This window comes from Odontesthes bonariensis, chromosome 11 (genome assembly GCF_027942865.1).
Source record: "Odontesthes bonariensis isolate fOdoBon6 chromosome 11, fOdoBon6.hap1, whole genome shotgun sequence".
Classification (NCBI taxonomy): Eukaryota; Metazoa; Chordata; class Actinopteri; order Atheriniformes; family Atherinopsidae; genus Odontesthes; species Odontesthes bonariensis.
In genome coordinates, this window is record NC_134516.1 from 2,276,092 (window position 1) to 2,295,247 (window position 19,156).

At 51.5% G+C, this 19,156-nt stretch overlaps 1 protein-coding gene across 1 annotated transcript; it reads right to left on the minus strand.

Moving 5' to 3' along the window:
* Positions 1-522: 522 nt before the first annotated feature.
* creg1 (cellular repressor of E1A-stimulated genes 1) lies at positions 523-17,912 on the minus strand. Its single transcript, XM_075477246.1, has 5 exons — positions 17,606-17,912; positions 14,070-14,189; positions 4,403-4,516; positions 4,221-4,309; positions 523-1,501 (listed from the first exon to the last, which is right to left on the minus strand). The coding sequence occupies exons 1-4, from the start codon at positions 17,873-17,875 to the stop codon at positions 4,223-4,225; spliced, it is 591 nt and encodes a 196-aa protein (XP_075333361.1). The 5' UTR covers positions 17,876-17,912; the 3' UTR covers positions 523-1,501; positions 4,221-4,222.
* Positions 17,913-19,156: the final 1,244 nt, after the last annotated feature.

Below are 19,156 nucleotides of genomic sequence, written 5' to 3' on the forward strand. Positions count from 1 at the left end.
GCCACGTCTGCTAGCGCGAGTGTTGATGACGTCACGATTTTGTGCCGGCTGTATACGGCGGCGTGAGTCGATGCGCCAGTAGTAGGCGACATTTTGACATATGCTCCCAAGGACAGGTAGGAGGAGTTTAAACATAATACCTCACCTTTAAATTAGGACTGGGCGAGTTAACTCGTTAATTATTTAACGCTGATAAATATTTTATCGCACATTAACGCAGTTTAAATTAAATTTTTAAATTTTTTGGGGGGGCTTTTGTGCCTTTAATGGATAGTTCAGAATATTATTCGTAATATATATTCAGATAGAAAGTTCAGAGAGACAGGAAGCAGGGGGCAGAGAGAGGGGGAACAACACGCAGCACAGGGCCGTCCGATGCGGGACTCGAACCGGGTTTTTATTTTGGCTTCTATTCTGTAAAAGTCTGTCGCTCACAGGCTTTTATTATGTGATTAATTAGATTAAACATTTTAATCGTTGCCCAGCCGTAAAATAAAGCAAAATATAAATCAGGAAAACACGTACATTTTTTTAAAAATATATTTATTTTTCTCAAAAAAATAACATTTCACAGCCAACTCCAGGTTTTATGAAATGTAAGTTGATGCAGTATGAAGATAAGATTAAGGCAAACAATCTTTTAAAAAAAGTTTGGCCCCGCCCACATTCTAAAGGAAGCCCCGCCCCCATGCTAGCTAAGTTTTGGGCATCTTTAAAAACAGGGGCATCAATTTTCTGTCTGTATGTTTATATAAATGTGTAACTGTTTCCCAACATTAAACCATGTTGTCAACATTTCAACAACTAGATCCCCCAAGAGGCGCCGAAACTGGTGGCTAAGAATTATGGGAAATGTAGTTACTGAAAGATCAATCCAAAATACAAACCTTTCTGAAGCTAACAAAAGAAAAGAAAGTGAAACATCTGTCCCGGTTGTTCTTATCTGAATCTGTTTCTGATTATTATAAAAAGTGCACCAAGAGCAGCGCAAATCCTGTGAAATCTCACACCGAAAAACTTTATAAACACAGAGAAAAGGACACAAACAGAGAAGAAGAAACTTAAAGCTCAAAAGGTTAAATGTGACTGTAAAATAATCTGCCTGAAATATTCAATCAAAACTCTTCCAAACAAACACTGATATGTTTAAAGTGCTTCTGATTTCTTACTTTGTTTGTTTTAATGGCTTTAGTAACGATTCTACCGCCCTCTAGAGGCCAAATCCAACACTACAATTACACTCTTTATATTACTATCACACACACACAAAGTCGTGAACACACCTGCGTCACAGGAAAACGTCGGCCGGGTTTATGTTTAACAGGTGACTGAATGTCTTAATAACCTTTAATGAATGAAACTGTTGGTGTTTTAGTGAATAAAGTGAATTTAAACAGCTTGTTGATCATTAAATCACAGGATCCTGAGGAAGATTTCAGTCATCTGTGGAAATGAAGTGGTTTCTAATCTGCTGCAGGTGTCTGGGTTGCAGGTTTGATTCCTGAACAGGAACAGAAATACAAAAATAAAAGCACAGGTGAACGTTTAGCAGGAAAAGCAACAATAGCTGAAGGTTGTGCAGCGTAAGCTGAGGAGGATTCATGTGGATTTACACTTTAATGTGAGAAACTGGTCATTCTTTAGAAAAATAATCTTAATAATAGTCTTCATGCTCATTTTCAAAGGTAAAATATCAAAAAACTTACATGAATGTAACTTTTTATCATGAATTTCTAACGAGAAAAAATAAAATGAATAACTTCCCCTTTAACAGCAGAGAACAGACACGTTTTATCTGAAATGACCCACGAAAAAGATCTGAAGTCGGAACATCTTTGAACTCAGAAAAGGATCAAAAAGGAAAAAATTGAATAAAAACGTGTGGAAATGTGTTCAGAGTCCAATGTGATGTCATCAGTGATGTCACCACATGCAAATTAGGGGAATAAATTAACGACCTTCATAAACTTTGGGTATTTTTCTTTATCTCTGATTGTTGATTATCTCGTTTTCTTCTAAAAAACAAAAAAAAACGAAACGGTTAAAACAAACACTAGAAAAAAAATTGTAAAGATTTATTTACATCTTTTTGATAGAAATACCTAGAAGATAAAGAAATAAATAAAAGAAACAAATCAATTAAAAAGTTCCCTCACGTGGAGAGAGTTTGGCTGGAAGAATATTGTAAGATATTTTAATCACATCAACACAAAGAAAATACCAAGATACAAGATGTTGGAGGGGATGCGGGGAAGAAACAGCTTTAATGTGTTTTGGGACGGCTCACATATGGAACCGATAAATACCGATAAAAACAGCTGATAAATACATGTTTGGGATCATGGCGGTGGTTAGCAAAAAAGCCATTACTAGGAAATGGATGAAGGCAGAGGAGCCTAAAAGGGAAGAGCGGGTTTACGTAATGCACAATCTTTATATGATGAAAGGTTGACATTTTCCATCAGATTAGAATCTGTCAGATTTAAGAATTACTGGAAAAATTGTTTGGGCTTTGTTTCACCATTGAGGTCAGATTGTGTTGAATAAAACCCCGGGGACAGGAGGAACCCTTACATGGCTGCAGGTTGTTTGTAGTTAATTTGCAGGTAAATTTAAATGAGAAGAAGGAAAATCAGGAGACAGGCTGGAGGAACGAACAGTAAACGCCGGGTAGTGAAAGTGTTCGGGCAGGTTGAAGTACATAAAGGAGAGAAAGGTTATCATGCTTCAACACAGATACAGAATGTGGGCACAATAGTTTGTTGAATACGGGAAGGATATTGTGAAAAATGTGGAATTGTGGTTGTTCACCTGTATGGAAAACAAAAACTCAATAATAATTTGCCAATTTAAAAAAAGAAAAGTGTTGCCCAGCGACAGCCCCAAAACATCCCTGCTCTGGAGGAACGGGTCAAAATACCAGCAACAGTGGGTGAAAACCTTTGGCCAACGAAGGCTATACAACCAAGTATTAAGATTAACTTTTGTTATTGACCAAATACTTATTTTTCCACCAGACAATATGATTTCCTGGATTCTTTCCCCCATTCTGTCTCTCATAGTTGAGGTTTACCTATGATGGAAATTACAGGCCTCATGTTTTTAAGAGGCAGAGACAATACAGCCTCTAAATCAGGCATTATCTGTCTTGATTTCTATACTTTAAGACCAATGAATGAACGCGTACTATTGCACTGGTAGCTCAGAGCTGCCCTGTTGTTGTTGTGGGCTTATAGGAAGCTTTCTACACAGCTCATTTACTTCGGTGTTATCGTCCACGCCATGATGCACAAACTCCGTGTGAAGTTAGCCGAGCACCCTAAATATCTCCCGAAGGACGCAGACTTTCACCAAACTGTTATCGGTGAGTAGATGGACGTATTTTATGCCAGAAATAAGGTCCAGGTTTAAAGAACAATTAAATAAACGAACTTCCCCTTTAACAGCAGATAACAGACATGTTTTTATCTGAAATGACCCATGAAAAAGATCAGAATTTGGAACATCTTTGTTCATAGTTGTGTTCATGAACTCAGAAAAGGATCAAAAAGGAAAAAATTAAATAAAAACGTGTGGAAATGTGGTCAGAATCCAATGTGATGTCATCAGTGATGTCACCACATGCAAATTACGGGAATAAATTAACGACCTTCATAAACTTTTTCTTTATCTCGATTATTGATTATCTGGTTGTTAAAGTGTGTTAAAAAGTTTTCTTCTAAAAAACCCCCCAAAAAAGTAAACGGTTAAAACAAACATACACTAGAAAAAAATTGTTTATTTTAATTTTTTTTATAGAAATACATAGAAGATAAAGAAATAAAAAAAATTAAAAAGATCCAAAGAAATCCAAATTTGAATAGAAATAAAAATTAAACAAAGACGTAGTTTTAATTTGACTTGAACTCCACAGAATTGATTTTAAGACCTGCCGTACTCCTGACTTTTCAACGTTAAAATAAAACATTTCGTAAAACTTTTTGTTAGCCTCAGTGGTTCAACTTTTTGTTCTAGTGGCAGAAATGGTGTTCCATACCTGGAGCATGACGCATTTATTCTTTTATCTCTCGGTTAGTCTCAAATTGAACTTCCTGTTTCACATGTTTATAGTTTAAAATGTGCTCATGTCCCTTTAAATGGAGGCGGAGTCAGATTTAAATGCATAACTGTGCAGGACTACAAACAGAATAATTAGAACTACAACAACCAGAAGCCCTCACCTTCAGTGGTGCTTCCTGTGCGGCGGAGCTTGGAAATATTCCTCTGGAGTGACGGTCTTCACCCCGCCAAAATAATCCAACACCCACACCTGGAATAGGAGGGAAAAAGGTGGATGTTGAGGTTCTGTCGTCTGATAGGCTGAGAGCAGCTGTGATGTCAGAGGTAATCTGATACCTGGTACCTGTGTGATGTTGAACTTGGCGAAGAACCAGTCGTGGTCCGTCGGCCAGTCGATCATCTCTGGGTGTCGACTGAACAGCGCTTTCTTTGCAAAGTCGGCCTCCGTCCCGTTGACCTGAGCAACAGGAGTCATGTGACAGGTCAGAGTCATGTGACAGGCCAGAGTCATGTGACAGGCCAGAGTCATGTGACAGGCCAGAGTCATGTGACAGGCCAGAGTCATGTGACAGGCCAGAGTCATGTGACAGGTCAGAGTCATGTGACAGGCCAGAGTCATGTGACAGGTCAGAGTCATGTGACAGGTCAGAGTCAGGCCAGAGTCATGTAACAGGTCAGAGTCATGTGACAGGTCAGAGTCATGTGACAGGTCAGAGTCATGTGACAGGTCAGAGTCATGTGACAGGCCAGAGTCATGTGACAGGTCAGAGTCATGTGACAGGTCAGAGTCATGTGACAGGCCAGAGTCATGTGAAAGGCCAGAGCACAACGGGTGGGAACAGGTGGGAAAAGGTGGGAATAGGAGGGAACACGGGTGGGAACAGGCGGGAACAGGCGGGAACACGGGTGGGAACAGGTGGGAACACGGGTGGGAACACAGGTGGGAACAGGCGGGAACAGGCGGGAACACGGGTGGGAACAGGTGGGAACACGGGTGGGAACAGGCGGGAACAGGCGGGAACACGGGTGGGAACAGGTGGGAACACGGGTGGGAACAGGCGGGAACAGGCGGGAACACGGGTGGGAACAGGCGGGAACAGGCGGGAACACGGGTGGGAACAGGCGGGAACAGGTGGGAACACGGGTGGGAACAGGCGGGAACAGGCGGGAACAGGTGGGAACACGGGTGGGAACAGGTGGGAACAGGTGGGAACACGGGTGGGAACAGGTGGGAACACGGGTGGGAACAGGTGGGAACACGGGTGGGAACAGGTGGGAACAGGTGGGAACACGGGTGGGAACAGGCGGGAACAGATGGGAACACGGGTGGGAACACGGGTGGGAAAAGGGGTGGGAACACGGGTGGGAACAGGTGGGAACACGGGTGGGAACAGGCGGGAACACGGGTGGGAACAGGTGGGAACACGGGTGGGAACAGGCGGGAACACGGGTGGGAACAGGCGGGAACACGGGTGGGAACAGGCGGGAACACGGGTGGGAACAGGTGGGAACAGGCGGGAACAGGTGGGAACAGGCGGGAACACGGGTGGGAACAGGCGGGAACAGGTGGGAACACGGGTGGGAACAGGTGGGAACACAGGTGGGAACACAGGTGGGAAAAGGGGTGGGAACACAGGTGGGAACAGGTGGGAACACGGGTGGGAACAGGCGGGAACACGGGTGGGAACAGGCGGGAACAGGCGGGAACAGGTGGGAACACGGGTGGGAACACGGGTGGGAACACAGGTGGGAACAGGCGGGAACAGGTGGGAACACGGGTGGGAACAGGTGGGAACACGGGTGGGAACAGGTGGGAACAGGTGGGAACAGGCGGGAACACGGGTGGGAACAGGTGGGAACAGGTGGGAACAGGCGGGAACAGGCGGGAACAGGTGGGAACACGGGTGGGAACAGGTGGGAACAGGTGGGAACAGGCGGGAACAGGTGGGAACACGGGTGGGAACAGGCGGGAACAGGCGGGAACAGGTGGGAACACGGGTGGGAACAGGTGGGAACAGGCGGGAACAGGTGGGAACACGGGTGGGAACACGGGTGGGAACACGGGTGGGAACAGGCGGGAACACGGGTGGGAACAGGTGGGAACACAGGTGGGAACACAGGTGGGAAAAGGGGTGGGAACACGGGTGGGAACAGGTGGGAACAGGCGGGAACAGGTGGGAACAGGTGGGAACAGGCGGGAACACGGGTGGGAACAGGCGGGAACAGGTGGGAACACGGGTGGGAACAGGTGGGAACAGGTGGGAACACAGGTGGGAAAAGGGGTGGGAACACGGGTGGGAACAGGTGGGAACACGGGTGGGAACAGGCGGGAACAGGTGGGAACACGGGTGGGAACACGGGTGGGAACACAGGTGGGAACAGGCGGGAACAGGTGGGAACACGGGTGGGAACAGGTGGGAACACGGGTGGGAACAGGCGGGAACAGGTGGGAACACGGGTGGGAACAGGCGGGAACAGGTGGGAACACGGGTGGGAACACGGGTGGGAAAAGGGGTGGGAACACGGGTGGGAACAGGTGGGAACACGGGTGGGAACAGGCGGGAACACGGGTGGGAACAGGTGGGAACACGGGTGGGAACAGGCGGGAACACGGGTGGGAACAGGCGGGAACACGGGTGGGAACAGGCGGGAACACGGGTGGGAACAGGTGGGAACAGGCGGGAACAGGTGGGAACAGGTGGGAACAGGCGGGAACACGGGTGGGAACAGGCGGGAACAGGTGGGAACACGGGTGGGAACAGGTGGGAACACAGGTGGGAACACAGGTGGGAAAAGGGGTGGGAACACAGGTGGGAACAGGTGGGAACACGGGTGGGAACAGGCGGGAACACGGGTGGGAACAGGCGGGAACAGGCGGGAACAGGTGGGAACACGGGTGGGAACACGGGTGGGAACACAGGTGGGAACAGGCGGGAACAGGTGGGAACACGGGTGGGAACAGGTGGGAACACGGGTGGGAACAGGTGGGAACAGGTGGGAACAGGCGGGAACACGGGTGGGAACAGGCGGGAACAGGTGGGAACAGGCGGGAACAGGCGGGAACAGGTGGGAACACGGGTGGGAACAGGTGGGAACAGGTGGGAACAGGCGGGAACAGGTGGGAACACGGGTGGGAACAGGCGGGAACAGGCGGGAACAGGTGGGAACACGGGTGGGAACAGGTGGGAACAGGCGGGAACAGGTGGGAACAGGTGGGAACACGGGTGGGAACACGGGTGGGAACACGGGTGGGAACAGGCGGGAACACGGGTGGGAACAGGTGGGAACACAGGTGGGAACACAGGTGGGAAAAGGGGTGGGAACACGGGTGGGAACAGGTGGGAACAGGCGGGAACAGGTGGGAACAGGTGGGAACAGGCGGGAACACGGGTGGGAACAGGCGGGAACAGGTGGGAACACGGGTGGGAACAGGTGGGAACACAGGTGGGAACACAGGTGGGAAAAGGGGTGGGAACACGGGTGGGAACAGGTGGGAACACGGGTGGGAACAGGCGGGAACAGGTGGGAACACGGGTGGGAACACGGGTGGGAACACAGGTGGGAACAGGCGGGAACAGGTGGGAACACGGGTGGGAACAGGTGGGAACACGGGTGGGAACAGGCGGGAACAGGTGGGAACACGGGTGGGAACACGGGTGGGAACACAGGTGGGAACAGGCGGGAACAGGTGGGAACACGGGTGGGAACAGGTGGGAACACGGGTGGGAACAGGCGGGAACAGGTGGGAACACGGGTGGGAACACGGGTGGGAACACAGGTGGGAACAGGCGGGAACAGGTGGGAACACGGGTGGGAACAGGTGGGAACACGGGTGGGAACAGGTGGGAACACGGGTGGGAACAGGTGGGAACAGGTGGGAACACGGGTGGGAACAGGCGGGAACAGGTGGGAACACGGGTGGGAACACGGGTGGGAAAAGGGGTGGGAACACGGGTGGGAACAGGTGGGAACACGGGTGGGAACAGGCGGGAACACGGGTGGGAACAGGTGGGAACACGGGTGGGAACAGGCGGGAACACGGGTGGGAACAGGCGGGAACACGGGTGGGAACAGGCGGGAACACGGGTGGGAACAGGTGGGAACAGGCGGGAACAGGTGGGAACAGGTGGGAACAGGCGGGAACACGGGTGGGAACAGGCGGGAACAGGTGGGAACACGGGTGGGAACAGGTGGGAACACAGGTGGGAACACAGGTGGGAAAAGGGGTGGGAACACAGGTGGGAACAGGTGGGAACACGGGTGGGAACAGGCGGGAACACGGGTGGGAACAGGCGGGAACAGGCGGGAACAGGTGGGAACACGGGTGGGAACACGGGTGGGAACACAGGTGGGAACAGGCGGGAACAGGTGGGAACACGGGTGGGAACAGGTGGGAACACGGGTGGGAACAGGTGGGAACAGGTGGGAACAGGCGGGAACACGGGTGGGAACAGGCGGGAACAGGTGGGAACAGGCGGGAACAGGCGGGAACAGGTGGGAACACGGGTGGGAACAGGCGGGAACAGGCGGGAACACGGGTGGGAACAGGCGGGAACAGGTGGGAACACGGGTGGGAACAGGCGGGAACAGGCGGGAACAGGTGGGAACACGGGTGGGAACAGGTGGGAACAGGCGGGAACAGGTGGGAACACGGGTGGGAACACGGGTGGGAACAGGTGGGAACAGGTGGGAACAGGTGGGAACAGGTGGGAACACGGGTGGGAACAGGTGGGAACACGGGTGGGAACAGGTGGGAACACGGGTGGGAACAGGTGGGAACAGGTGGGAACACGGGTGGGAACAGGCGGGAACAGGTGGGAACACGGGTGGGAACACGGGTGGGAAAAGGGGTGGGAACACGGGTGGGAACAGGTGGGAACACGGGTGGGAACAGGCGGGAACACGGGTGGGAACAGGTGGGAACACGGGTGGGAACAGGTGGGAACAGGCGGGAACAGGTGGGAACAGGTGGGAACAGGCGGGAACACGGGTGGGAACAGGCGGGAACAGGTGGGAACACGGGTGGGAACAGGTGGGAACACAGGTGGGAACACAGGTGGGAAAAGGGGTGGGAACACAGGTGGGAACAGGTGGGAACACGGGTGGGAACAGGCGGGAACACGGGTGGGAACAGGCGGGAACAGGCGGGAACAGGTGGGAACACGGGTGGGAACACGGGTGGGAACACAGGTGGGAACAGGCGGGAACAGGTGGGAACACGGGTGGGAACAGGTGGGAACACGGGTGGGAACAGGTGGGAACAGGTGGGAACAGGCGGGAACACGGGTGGGAACAGGCGGGAACAGGTGGGAACAGGCGGGAACAGGCGGGAACAGGTGGGAACACGGGTGGGAACAGGTGGGAACAGGTGGGAACAGGCGGGAACAGGTGGGAACACGGGTGGGAACAGGCGGGAACAGGCGGGAACAGGTGGGAACACGGGTGGGAACAGGTGGGAACAGGCGGGAACAGGTGGGAACAGGTGGGAACACGGGTGGGAACACGGGTGGGAACACGGGTGGGAACAGGCGGGAACACGGGTGGGAACAGGTGGGAACACAGGTGGGAACACAGGTGGGAAAAGGGGTGGGAACACGGGTGGGAACAGGTGGGAACAGGCGGGAACAGGTGGGAACAGGTGGGAACAGGCGGGAACACGGGTGGGAACAGGCGGGAACAGGTGGGAACACGGGTGGGAACAGGTGGGAACACAGGTGGGAACACAGGTGGGAAAAGGGGTGGGAACACGGGTGGGAACAGGTGGGAACACGGGTGGGAACAGGCGGGAACAGGTGGGAACACGGGTGGGAACACGGGTGGGAACACAGGTGGGAACAGGCGGGAACAGGTGGGAACACGGGTGGGAACAGGTGGGAACACGGGTGGGAACAGGCGGGAACAGGTGGGAACACGGGTGGGAACACGGGTGGGAACACAGGTGGGAACAGGCGGGAACAGGTGGGAACACGGGTGGGAACAGGTGGGAACACGGGTGGGAACAGGTGGGAACACGGGTGGGAACAGGCGGGAACAGGTGGGAACACGGGTGGGAACACGGGTGGGAAAAGGGGTGGGAACACGGGTGGGAACAGGTGGGAACACGGGTGGGAACAGGCGGGAACACGGGTGGGAACAGGTGGGAACACGGGTGGGAACAGGCGGGAACACGGGTGGGAACAGGCGGGAACACGGGTGGGAACAGGCGGGAACACGGGTGGGAACAGGTGGGAACAGGCGGGAACAGGTGGGAACAGGTGGGAACAGGCGGGAACACGGGTGGGAACAGGCGGGAACAGGTGGGAACACGGGTGGGAACAGGTGGGAACACAGGTGGGAACACAGGTGGGAAAAGGGGTGGGAACACAGGTGGGAACAGGTGGGAACACGGGTGGGAACAGGCGGGAACACGGGTGGGAACAGGCGGGAACAGGCGGGAACAGGTGGGAACACGGGTGGGAACACGGGTGGGAACACAGGTGGGAACAGGCGGGAACAGGTGGGAACACGGGTGGGAACAGGTGGGAACACGGGTGGGAACAGGTGGGAACAGGCGGGAACACGGGTGGGAACAGGCGGGAACAGGTGGGAACACAGGTGGGAAAAGGGGTGGGAACACGGGTGGGAACAGGTGGGAACACGGGTGGGAACAGGCGGGAACAGGTGGGAACACGGGTGGGAACACGGGTGGGAACACAGGTGGGAACAGGCGGGAACAGGTGGGAACACGGGTGGGAACAGGTGGGAACACGGGTGGGAACAGGCGGGAACAGGTGGGAACACGGGTGGGAACACGGGTGGGAACACAGGTGGGAACAGGCGGGAACAGGTGGGAACACGGGTGGGAACAGGTGGGAACACGGGTGGGAACAGGCGGGAACAGGTGGGAACACGGGTGGGAACACGGGTGGGAACACAGGTGGGAACAGGCGGGAACAGGTGGGAACACGGGTGGGAACAGGTGGGAACACGGGTGGGAACAGGTGGGAACACGGGTGGGAACAGGTGGGAACAGGTGGGAACACGGGTGGGAACAGGCGGGAACAGGTGGGAACACGGGTGGGAACACGGGTGGGAAAAGGGGTGGGAACACGGGTGGGAACAGGTGGGAACACGGGTGGGAACAGGTGGGAACACGGGTGGGAACAGGCGGGAACACGGGTGGGAACAGGCGGGAACACGGGTGGGAACAGGCGGGAACACGGGTGGGAACAGGTGGGAACAGGCGGGAACAGGTGGGAACAGGTGGGAACAGGCGGGAACACGGGTGGGAACAGGCGGGAACAGGTGGGAACACGGGTGGGAACAGGTGGGAACACAGGTGGGAACACAGGTGGGAAAAGGGGTGGGAACACAGGTGGGAACAGGTGGGAACACGGGTGGGAACAGGCGGGAACACGGGTGGGAACAGGCGGGAACAGGCGGGAACAGGTGGGAACACGGGTGGGAACACGGGTGGGAACACAGGTGGGAACAGGCGGGAACAGGTGGGAACACGGGTGGGAACAGGTGGGAACACGGGTGGGAACAGGTGGGAACAGGTGGGAACAGGCGGGAACACGGGTGGGAACAGGCGGGAACAGGTGGGAACAGGCGGGAACAGGCGGGAACAGGTGGGAACACGGGTGGGAACAGGCGGGAACAGGCGGGAACACGGGTGGGAACAGGCGGGAACAGGTGGGAACACGGGTGGGAACAGGCGGGAACAGGCGGGAACAGGTGGGAACACGGGTGGGAACAGGTGGGAACAGGCGGGAACAGGTGGGAACACGGGTGGGAACACGGGTGGGAACAGGTGGGAACAGGTGGGAACAGGTGGGAACAGGTGGGAACACGGGTGGGAACAGGTGGGAACACGGGTGGGAACAGGTGGGAACACGGGTGGGAACAGGTGGGAACAGGTGGGAACACGGGTGGGAACAGGCGGGAACAGGTGGGAACACGGGTGGGAACACGGGTGGGAAAAGGGGTGGGAACACGGGTGGGAACAGGTGGGAACACGGGTGGGAACAGGCGGGAACACGGGTGGGAACAGGCGGGAACACGGGTGGGAACAGGCGGGAACACGGGTGGGAACAGGCGGGAACACGGGTGGGAACAGGCGGGAACACGGGTGGGAACAGGTGGGAACAGGCGGGAACAGGTGGGAACAGGTGGGAACAGGCGGGAACACGGGTGGGAACAGGCGGGAACAGGTGGGAACACGGGTGGGAACAGGTGGGAACACAGGTGGGAACACAGGTGGGAAAAGGGGTGGGAACACAGGTGGGAACAGGTGGGAACACGGGTGGGAACACGGGCGGGAACACGGGTGGGAACAGGCGGGAACAGGCGGGAACAGGTGGGAACACGGGTGGGAACACGGGTGGGAACACAGGTGGGAACAGGCGGGAACAGGTGGGAACACGGGTGGGAACAGGTGGGAACACGGGTGGGAACAGGTGGGAACAGGTGGGAACAGGCGGGAACACGGGTGGGAACAGGCGGGAACAGGTGGGAACAGGCGGGAACAGGCGGGAACAGGTGGGAACACGGGTGGGAACAGGTGGGAACAGGTGGGAACAGGCGGGAACAGGTGGGAACACGGGTGGGAACAGGCGGGAACAGGCGGGAACAGGTGGGAACACGGGTGGGAACAGGTGGGAACAGGCGGGAACAGGTGGGAACACGGGTGGGAACACGGGTGGGAACACGGGTGGGAACAGGCGGGAACACGGGTGGGAACAGGTGGGAACACAGGTGGGAACACAGGTGGGAACACAGGTGGGAAAAGGGGTGGGAACACGGGTGGGAACAGGTGGGAACAGGCGGGAACAGGTGGGAACAGGTGGGAACAGGCGGGAACACGGGTGGGAACAGGCGGGAACAGGTGGGAACACGGGTGGGAACAGGTGGGAACACAGGTGGGAACACAGGTGGGAAAAGGGGTGGGAACACGGGTGGGAACAGGTGGGAACACGGGTGGGAACAGGCGGGAACAGGTGGGAACACGGGTGGGAACACGGGTGGGAACACAGGTGGGAACAGGCGGGAACACGGGTGGGAACAGGCGGGAACAGGTGGGAACACGGGTGGGAACACGGGTGGGAACACAGGTGGGAACAGGCGGGAACAGGTGGGAACACGGGTGGGAACAGGTGGGAACACGGGTGGGAACAGGTGGGAACAGGTGGGAACACGGGTGGGAACAGGCGGGAACACGGGTGGGAACAGGCGGGAACAGGCGGGAACAGGCGGGAACACGGGTGGGAACACAGGTGGCAACAGGCGGGAACAGGTGGGAACACGGGTGGGAACAGGTGGGAACACGGGTGGGAACAGGTGGGAACAGGTGGGAACACGGGTGGGAACAGGCGGGAACAGGTGGGAACACGGGTGGGAACACGGGTGGGAACAGGCGGGAACAGGTGGGAACACGGGTGGGAACAAGGGTGGGAACAGGTGGGAACACAGTTGGGAACACGGGTGGGAACACGGGTGGGAACAAGGGTGGGAACAGGTGGGAACACGGGTGGGAACACGGGTGGGAACACGGGTGGGAACACAGGTGGGAACACAGGTGGGAACAGGCGGGAACAGGTGGGAACACGGGTGGGAACAAGGGTGGGAACACGGGTGGGAACAAGGGTGGGAACACAGGTGGGAACACAGGTGGGAACATGGGTGGGAACACGGGTGGGAACACGGGTGGGAACACGGGTGGGAACAGGTGGGAACACGGGTGGGAACACGGGTGGGAACAGGTGGGAACAGATGGGAACAGAGGTGGGAACACGGGTGGGAACAGGTGGGAACAGGTGGGAACAGGTGGGAACAGAGGTGGGAACAGGTGGGAACAGATGGGAACAGAGGTGGGAACAGGTGGGAACAGAGGTGGGAACAGGTGGGAACAGATGGGAACAGAGGTGGGAACAGGTGGGAACAGAGGTGGGAACACGGGTGGGAACAGGTGGGAACAGGTGGGAACAGGCGGGAACAGGTGGGAACAGGTGCGAGTGTGCGTGTGTTCGTACCTCCAGCACGGACCCTGACAGGATGATGTGGGCGCACAGAGGACTCTGAGGGTCGAAGCCCTGCTGCCGGCAGTAATCAGTCTGAGCCAGAGACATGGACAGAGACGCCTGAGGGTTCACCTGCAGGGAGGGAAAGGACAGGTGAGACAGGTGAGTCTGGGACAGGGGAGTCTGAGAGAGGCGAGTCTGAGACAGGAGAGTCTGGGACAGGCGAGTCTAGGACAGGTGAGTCACAGGAAAGGTTATACAGCAGATATCTGAGCCATCAGATATGTAACACGACAGTCAAGTCATTCATAAGGACAAGAAACCATCTCATCTGACAGGTAACCAACTCATGGGACAGGTAACCAACTCATCAGACAGGTAACCAACTCCTCAGACAGGTAGCCAACTCCTCAGACAGGTAGCTAACTCATCAGACCGGTAACCAACTCATCAGACAGGTAACCAACCCATCAGACAGGTAACCAACTCATCAGACAGGTAACCAACTCCTCAGAAAGGTAGCTAACTCCTCAGAAAGGTAGCTAACTCCTCAGACAGGTAACCAACTCATTAGACAGGTAACCAACTCATCAGACAGGTAACCAACTCATTAGACAGGTAACCAACTCATCAGACAGGTAGCTAACTCCTCAGACAGGTAGCTAACTCCTCAGACAGATAACCAACTTATTAGACAGGTAACCATCTCATCAGACAGGTAGCCAACTTCTCAGACATGTAGCTAACTCATCAGACAGGTAGCTAACTCATCAGATAGGTAGCTAACTCAGACAGGTAGCCAACTCCTCAGACAGGTAGCCAACTCCTCAGACAGGTAGCCAACTCCTCAGACAGGTAGCCAACTCCTCAGACAGGTAGCTTACTTCTCAGATAGGTAGCTAACTCATCAGACAGGTAACCATCTCATCAGACAGGTAACCAACTCATTAGACAGGTAACCAACTCATCAGACAGGTAACCAACTTCTCAGAAAGGTTACCAACTCATTAGACAGGTAACCATCTCATCAGACAGGTAGCCAACTTCTCAGACATGTAGCTAACTCATCAGACAGGTAACCATCTCATCAGACAGGTAACCAACTCATTAAACAGGTAACCATCTCATTAAACAGGTAACCAACTCATTAAACAGGTAACCAACTCATCAGACAGGTAACCATCTCATCAGACAGGTAACCAACTCATTAAACAGGTAACCATCTCATCAGACAGGTAACCATCTCATCAGACAGGTAACCATCTCATCAGACAGGTAACCAACTCATTAAACAGGTAACCATCTCATCAGACAGGTAACCAACTCATTAAACAGGTAACCATCTCATTAAACAGGTAACCAACTCATTAAACAGGTAACCAACTCATCAGACAGGTAACCATCTCATCAGACAGGTAGCCAACTCCTCAGACAGGTAGCCAACTCCTCAGACAGGTAGCCAACTCCTCAGACAGGTAGCCAACTCCTCAGACAGGTAGCTTACTTCTCAGATAGGTAGCTAACTCATCAGACAGGTAACCATCTCATCAGACAGGTAACCAACTCATTAGACAGGTAACCAACTCATCAGACAGGTAACCAACTTCTCAGAAAGGTTACCAACTCATTAGACAGGTAACCATCTCATCAGACAGGTAGCCAACTTCTCAGACATGTAGCTAACTCATCAGACAGGTAACCATCTCATCAGACAGGTAACCAACTCATTAAACAGGTAACCATCTCATTAAACAGGTAACCAACTCATTAAACAGGTAACCAACTCATCAGACAGGTAACCATCTCATCAGACAGGTAACCAACTCATTAAACAGGTAACCATCTCATCAGACAGGTAACCATCTCATCAGACAGGTAACCATCTCATCAGACAGGTAACCAACTCATTAAACAGGTAACCATCTCATCAGACAGGTAACCAACTCATTAAACAGGTAACCATCTCATTAAACAGGTAACCAACTCATCAGACAGGTAACCATCTCATCAGACAGGTAACCAACTCATTAAACAGGTAACCATCTCATTAAACAGGTAACCAACTCATTAAACAGGTAACCATCTCATTAAACAGGTAACCATCTCATTAAACAGGTAACCATCTCATTAAACAGGTAACCAACTCATTAAACAGGTAACCATCTCATTAAACAGGTAACCATCTCATTAAACAGGTAACCAACTCATTAAACAGGTAACCAACTCATTAAACAGGTAACCATCTCATTAAACAGGTAACCATCTCATTAAACAGGTAACCATCTCATTAAACAGGTAACCAACTCATTAAACAGGTAACCATCTCATCAGACAGGTAACCAACTCATTAAACAGGTAACCATCTCATTAAACAGGTAACCAAGTCATTAAACAGGTAACCATCTCATTAAACAGGTAACCATCTCATTAAACAGGTAACCATCTCATTAAACAGGTAACCATCTCATTAAACAGGTAACCAACTCATTAAACAGGTAACCAACTCATTAAACAGGTAACCATCTCATTAAATAGGTAACCAACTCATTAAACAGGTAACCAACTCATTAAACAGGTAACCAACTCATTAAACAGGTAACCATCTCATTAAATAGGTAACCAACTCATTAAACAGGTAACCAACTCATTAAACAGGTAACCAACTCATTAAACAGGTAACCATCTCATTAAATAGGTAACCAACTCATTAAACAGGTAACCATCTCATTAAACAGGTAACCATCTCATTAAACAGGTAACCATCTCATTAAATAGGTAACCAACTCATTAAACAGGTAACCATCTCATTAAACAGGTAACCAACTCATTAAACAAGTAACCAACTCATTAAACAGGTAACCAACTCATTAAACAGGTAACCAACTCATTAAACAGGTAACCATCTCATTAAATAGGTAACCAACTCATTAAACAGGTAACCATCTCATTAAACAGGTAACCATCTCATTAAACAGGTAACCATCTCATTAAACAGGTAACCATCTCATTAAATAGGTAACCAACTCATTAAACAGGTAACCATCTCATTAAACAGGTAACCAACTCATTAAACAAGTAACCAACTCATTAAACAGGTAACCAACTCATTAAACAGGTAACCATCTCATTAAACAGGTAACCAACTCATTAAACAGGTAACCATCTCATTAAACAGGTAACCATCTCATTAAACAGGTAACCAAAAGGTAATTTATCAGCTAACAGTCTCGTGAAACTTTACAGCAGCAGTTTGATCTTTGGTCATGTGCTGCCGGTTTGTGGACACCTTATCACGAGCCCACAGCCTGGTTCTGCTTTCTGTCACATGACTTCAAACTGCTGAGTCACGGTGTGTAAAAACTCCCGAGTCACGCTCTCAACTGACGTTACGTCACATTTCACGTTAACTTCACGTCAACTTGTTGCTTGTTTTGATTAATTAAGCCGTAAAACTAACTTTATTCTGGATGATGTAACTGTTTACTGTTTACTTTTAGTAAATATTAGATAAATATTTCAGTAAATTGCCCTTGTGCCGGTGCCGGTACCTCCAGGTCCTTCACGGAGATCTCCATGCGGGTCAGGTACATGTACGGGACCCCGGAGCTGGTGCCGTGGGGCCCGTCGCTGACGGAAAACGCGTTGGAGAACGGCTGGCCGACCACCGGCTTGTGCGTGGAGATGGTTGCCATGGAAGCCCAGTCGCACTGGTGGGCGATGAAGCGCGCGACCCGGGCCACCTGGTCGTGCGGAGGGATCTGCTCCCGGCAGGCGGAGGCCGCGGAGAGGCCGAGCAGCAGCAGCAGGAGTGCGGCCATGGTCGGTGTCTGGAGGACAGATTCTGACCCGCAGCGGAGGAGGAGCCGATATAAACAACAAGCAGACTTCCGGTGCGGAGTTTCACAATAAAAGCGGTACACTGAAACACTTCCGGTTACTACAAAGTAAAACTTATTAACCCTCCTGTTGTCCTGCGGGTCCAAAGTGAGCCACCACCATGTTTAGCTGTAAAAGAAACACCTTAAACTATCTTTTTCCAACCTGAAATCTTATGCCTTTTCCTAAAGGGACCCCATCATTAGAAAAAGTCAGACTTTATTTTTGTTTATGTTTCCATGTGGGCTGTACACCACTAGGGCACAAAGATTGTCTTATGGGTCATTTCTGACACGTGAATTATGCACTGGAAAAAATACCCCTCCAAAAATAAGTAAGAAAAACAACAAATAAAAGACGTTTTCGCTTGAAATAAGCAAAAAAAATTGCCAATGGAACTAGTGAAAATCGACTTGTCAAGATTTCTTGAAATAAAATGTGATATTTGGGACTTTTAAGATAAAAGTGATCTTGAAATTAGCTTAAAAACCTCTTCAAATGTCAAAAAAAGCTTGTTTCATGTGAAATCCGACTCAAAACAATTTGTTTTCAAGACTTTTTCATTTAACAAGATATTCCAGATGTATTGTCTTCAAACAAGTCCCTATATCTGGCTGAAATGGTGCTTGTTAGGCAGTTGTGTCTTATATTAAGTGTAATGAGATATTTTGACTAGAAATGAGACAAATATACTTGGTAAGACTTTGATTTTTTTCCAGTGTAAAAACATTTAAACAGCAGAAAAAAGTTCAGTTTTTTTCCCTTTCAATATAATTAATTCAGAGGTAATTACTTCACATTTATATAATAGCAATAATAAACCTTTATTATTTAAAAGAAAACTGAGAAAACAAGAAAACTGTTGGTCCAGCTGACAGTAAAAAAAAAAAAAGTGTAATCCTGAAAGCTGCTGATTGTCTTTTTGTATTGTGTAACAAAAAATACATGATAAAAAATGTATTGAATTGAGTTGAATAGATCAATAACAGGTGGTTTCATCATAAAAAAATAGATTTTGGATTTAAAATTCAATGAAGTTGCTTTATTTTGGGGCTTTGGTAGGGCGGCTCATTTCTGACCCGTAGGACAAAGGGAGTAAACACAATGTTAAGACCACACAAGGGTTAATGTACATAAAACCGATCAAATTACAGTTGGAAGAATAAAAAGCGTGATAGTGGAGCAAAGTAACGGTCAAGGCTTCTAAAGAAGGTGATTTAAGA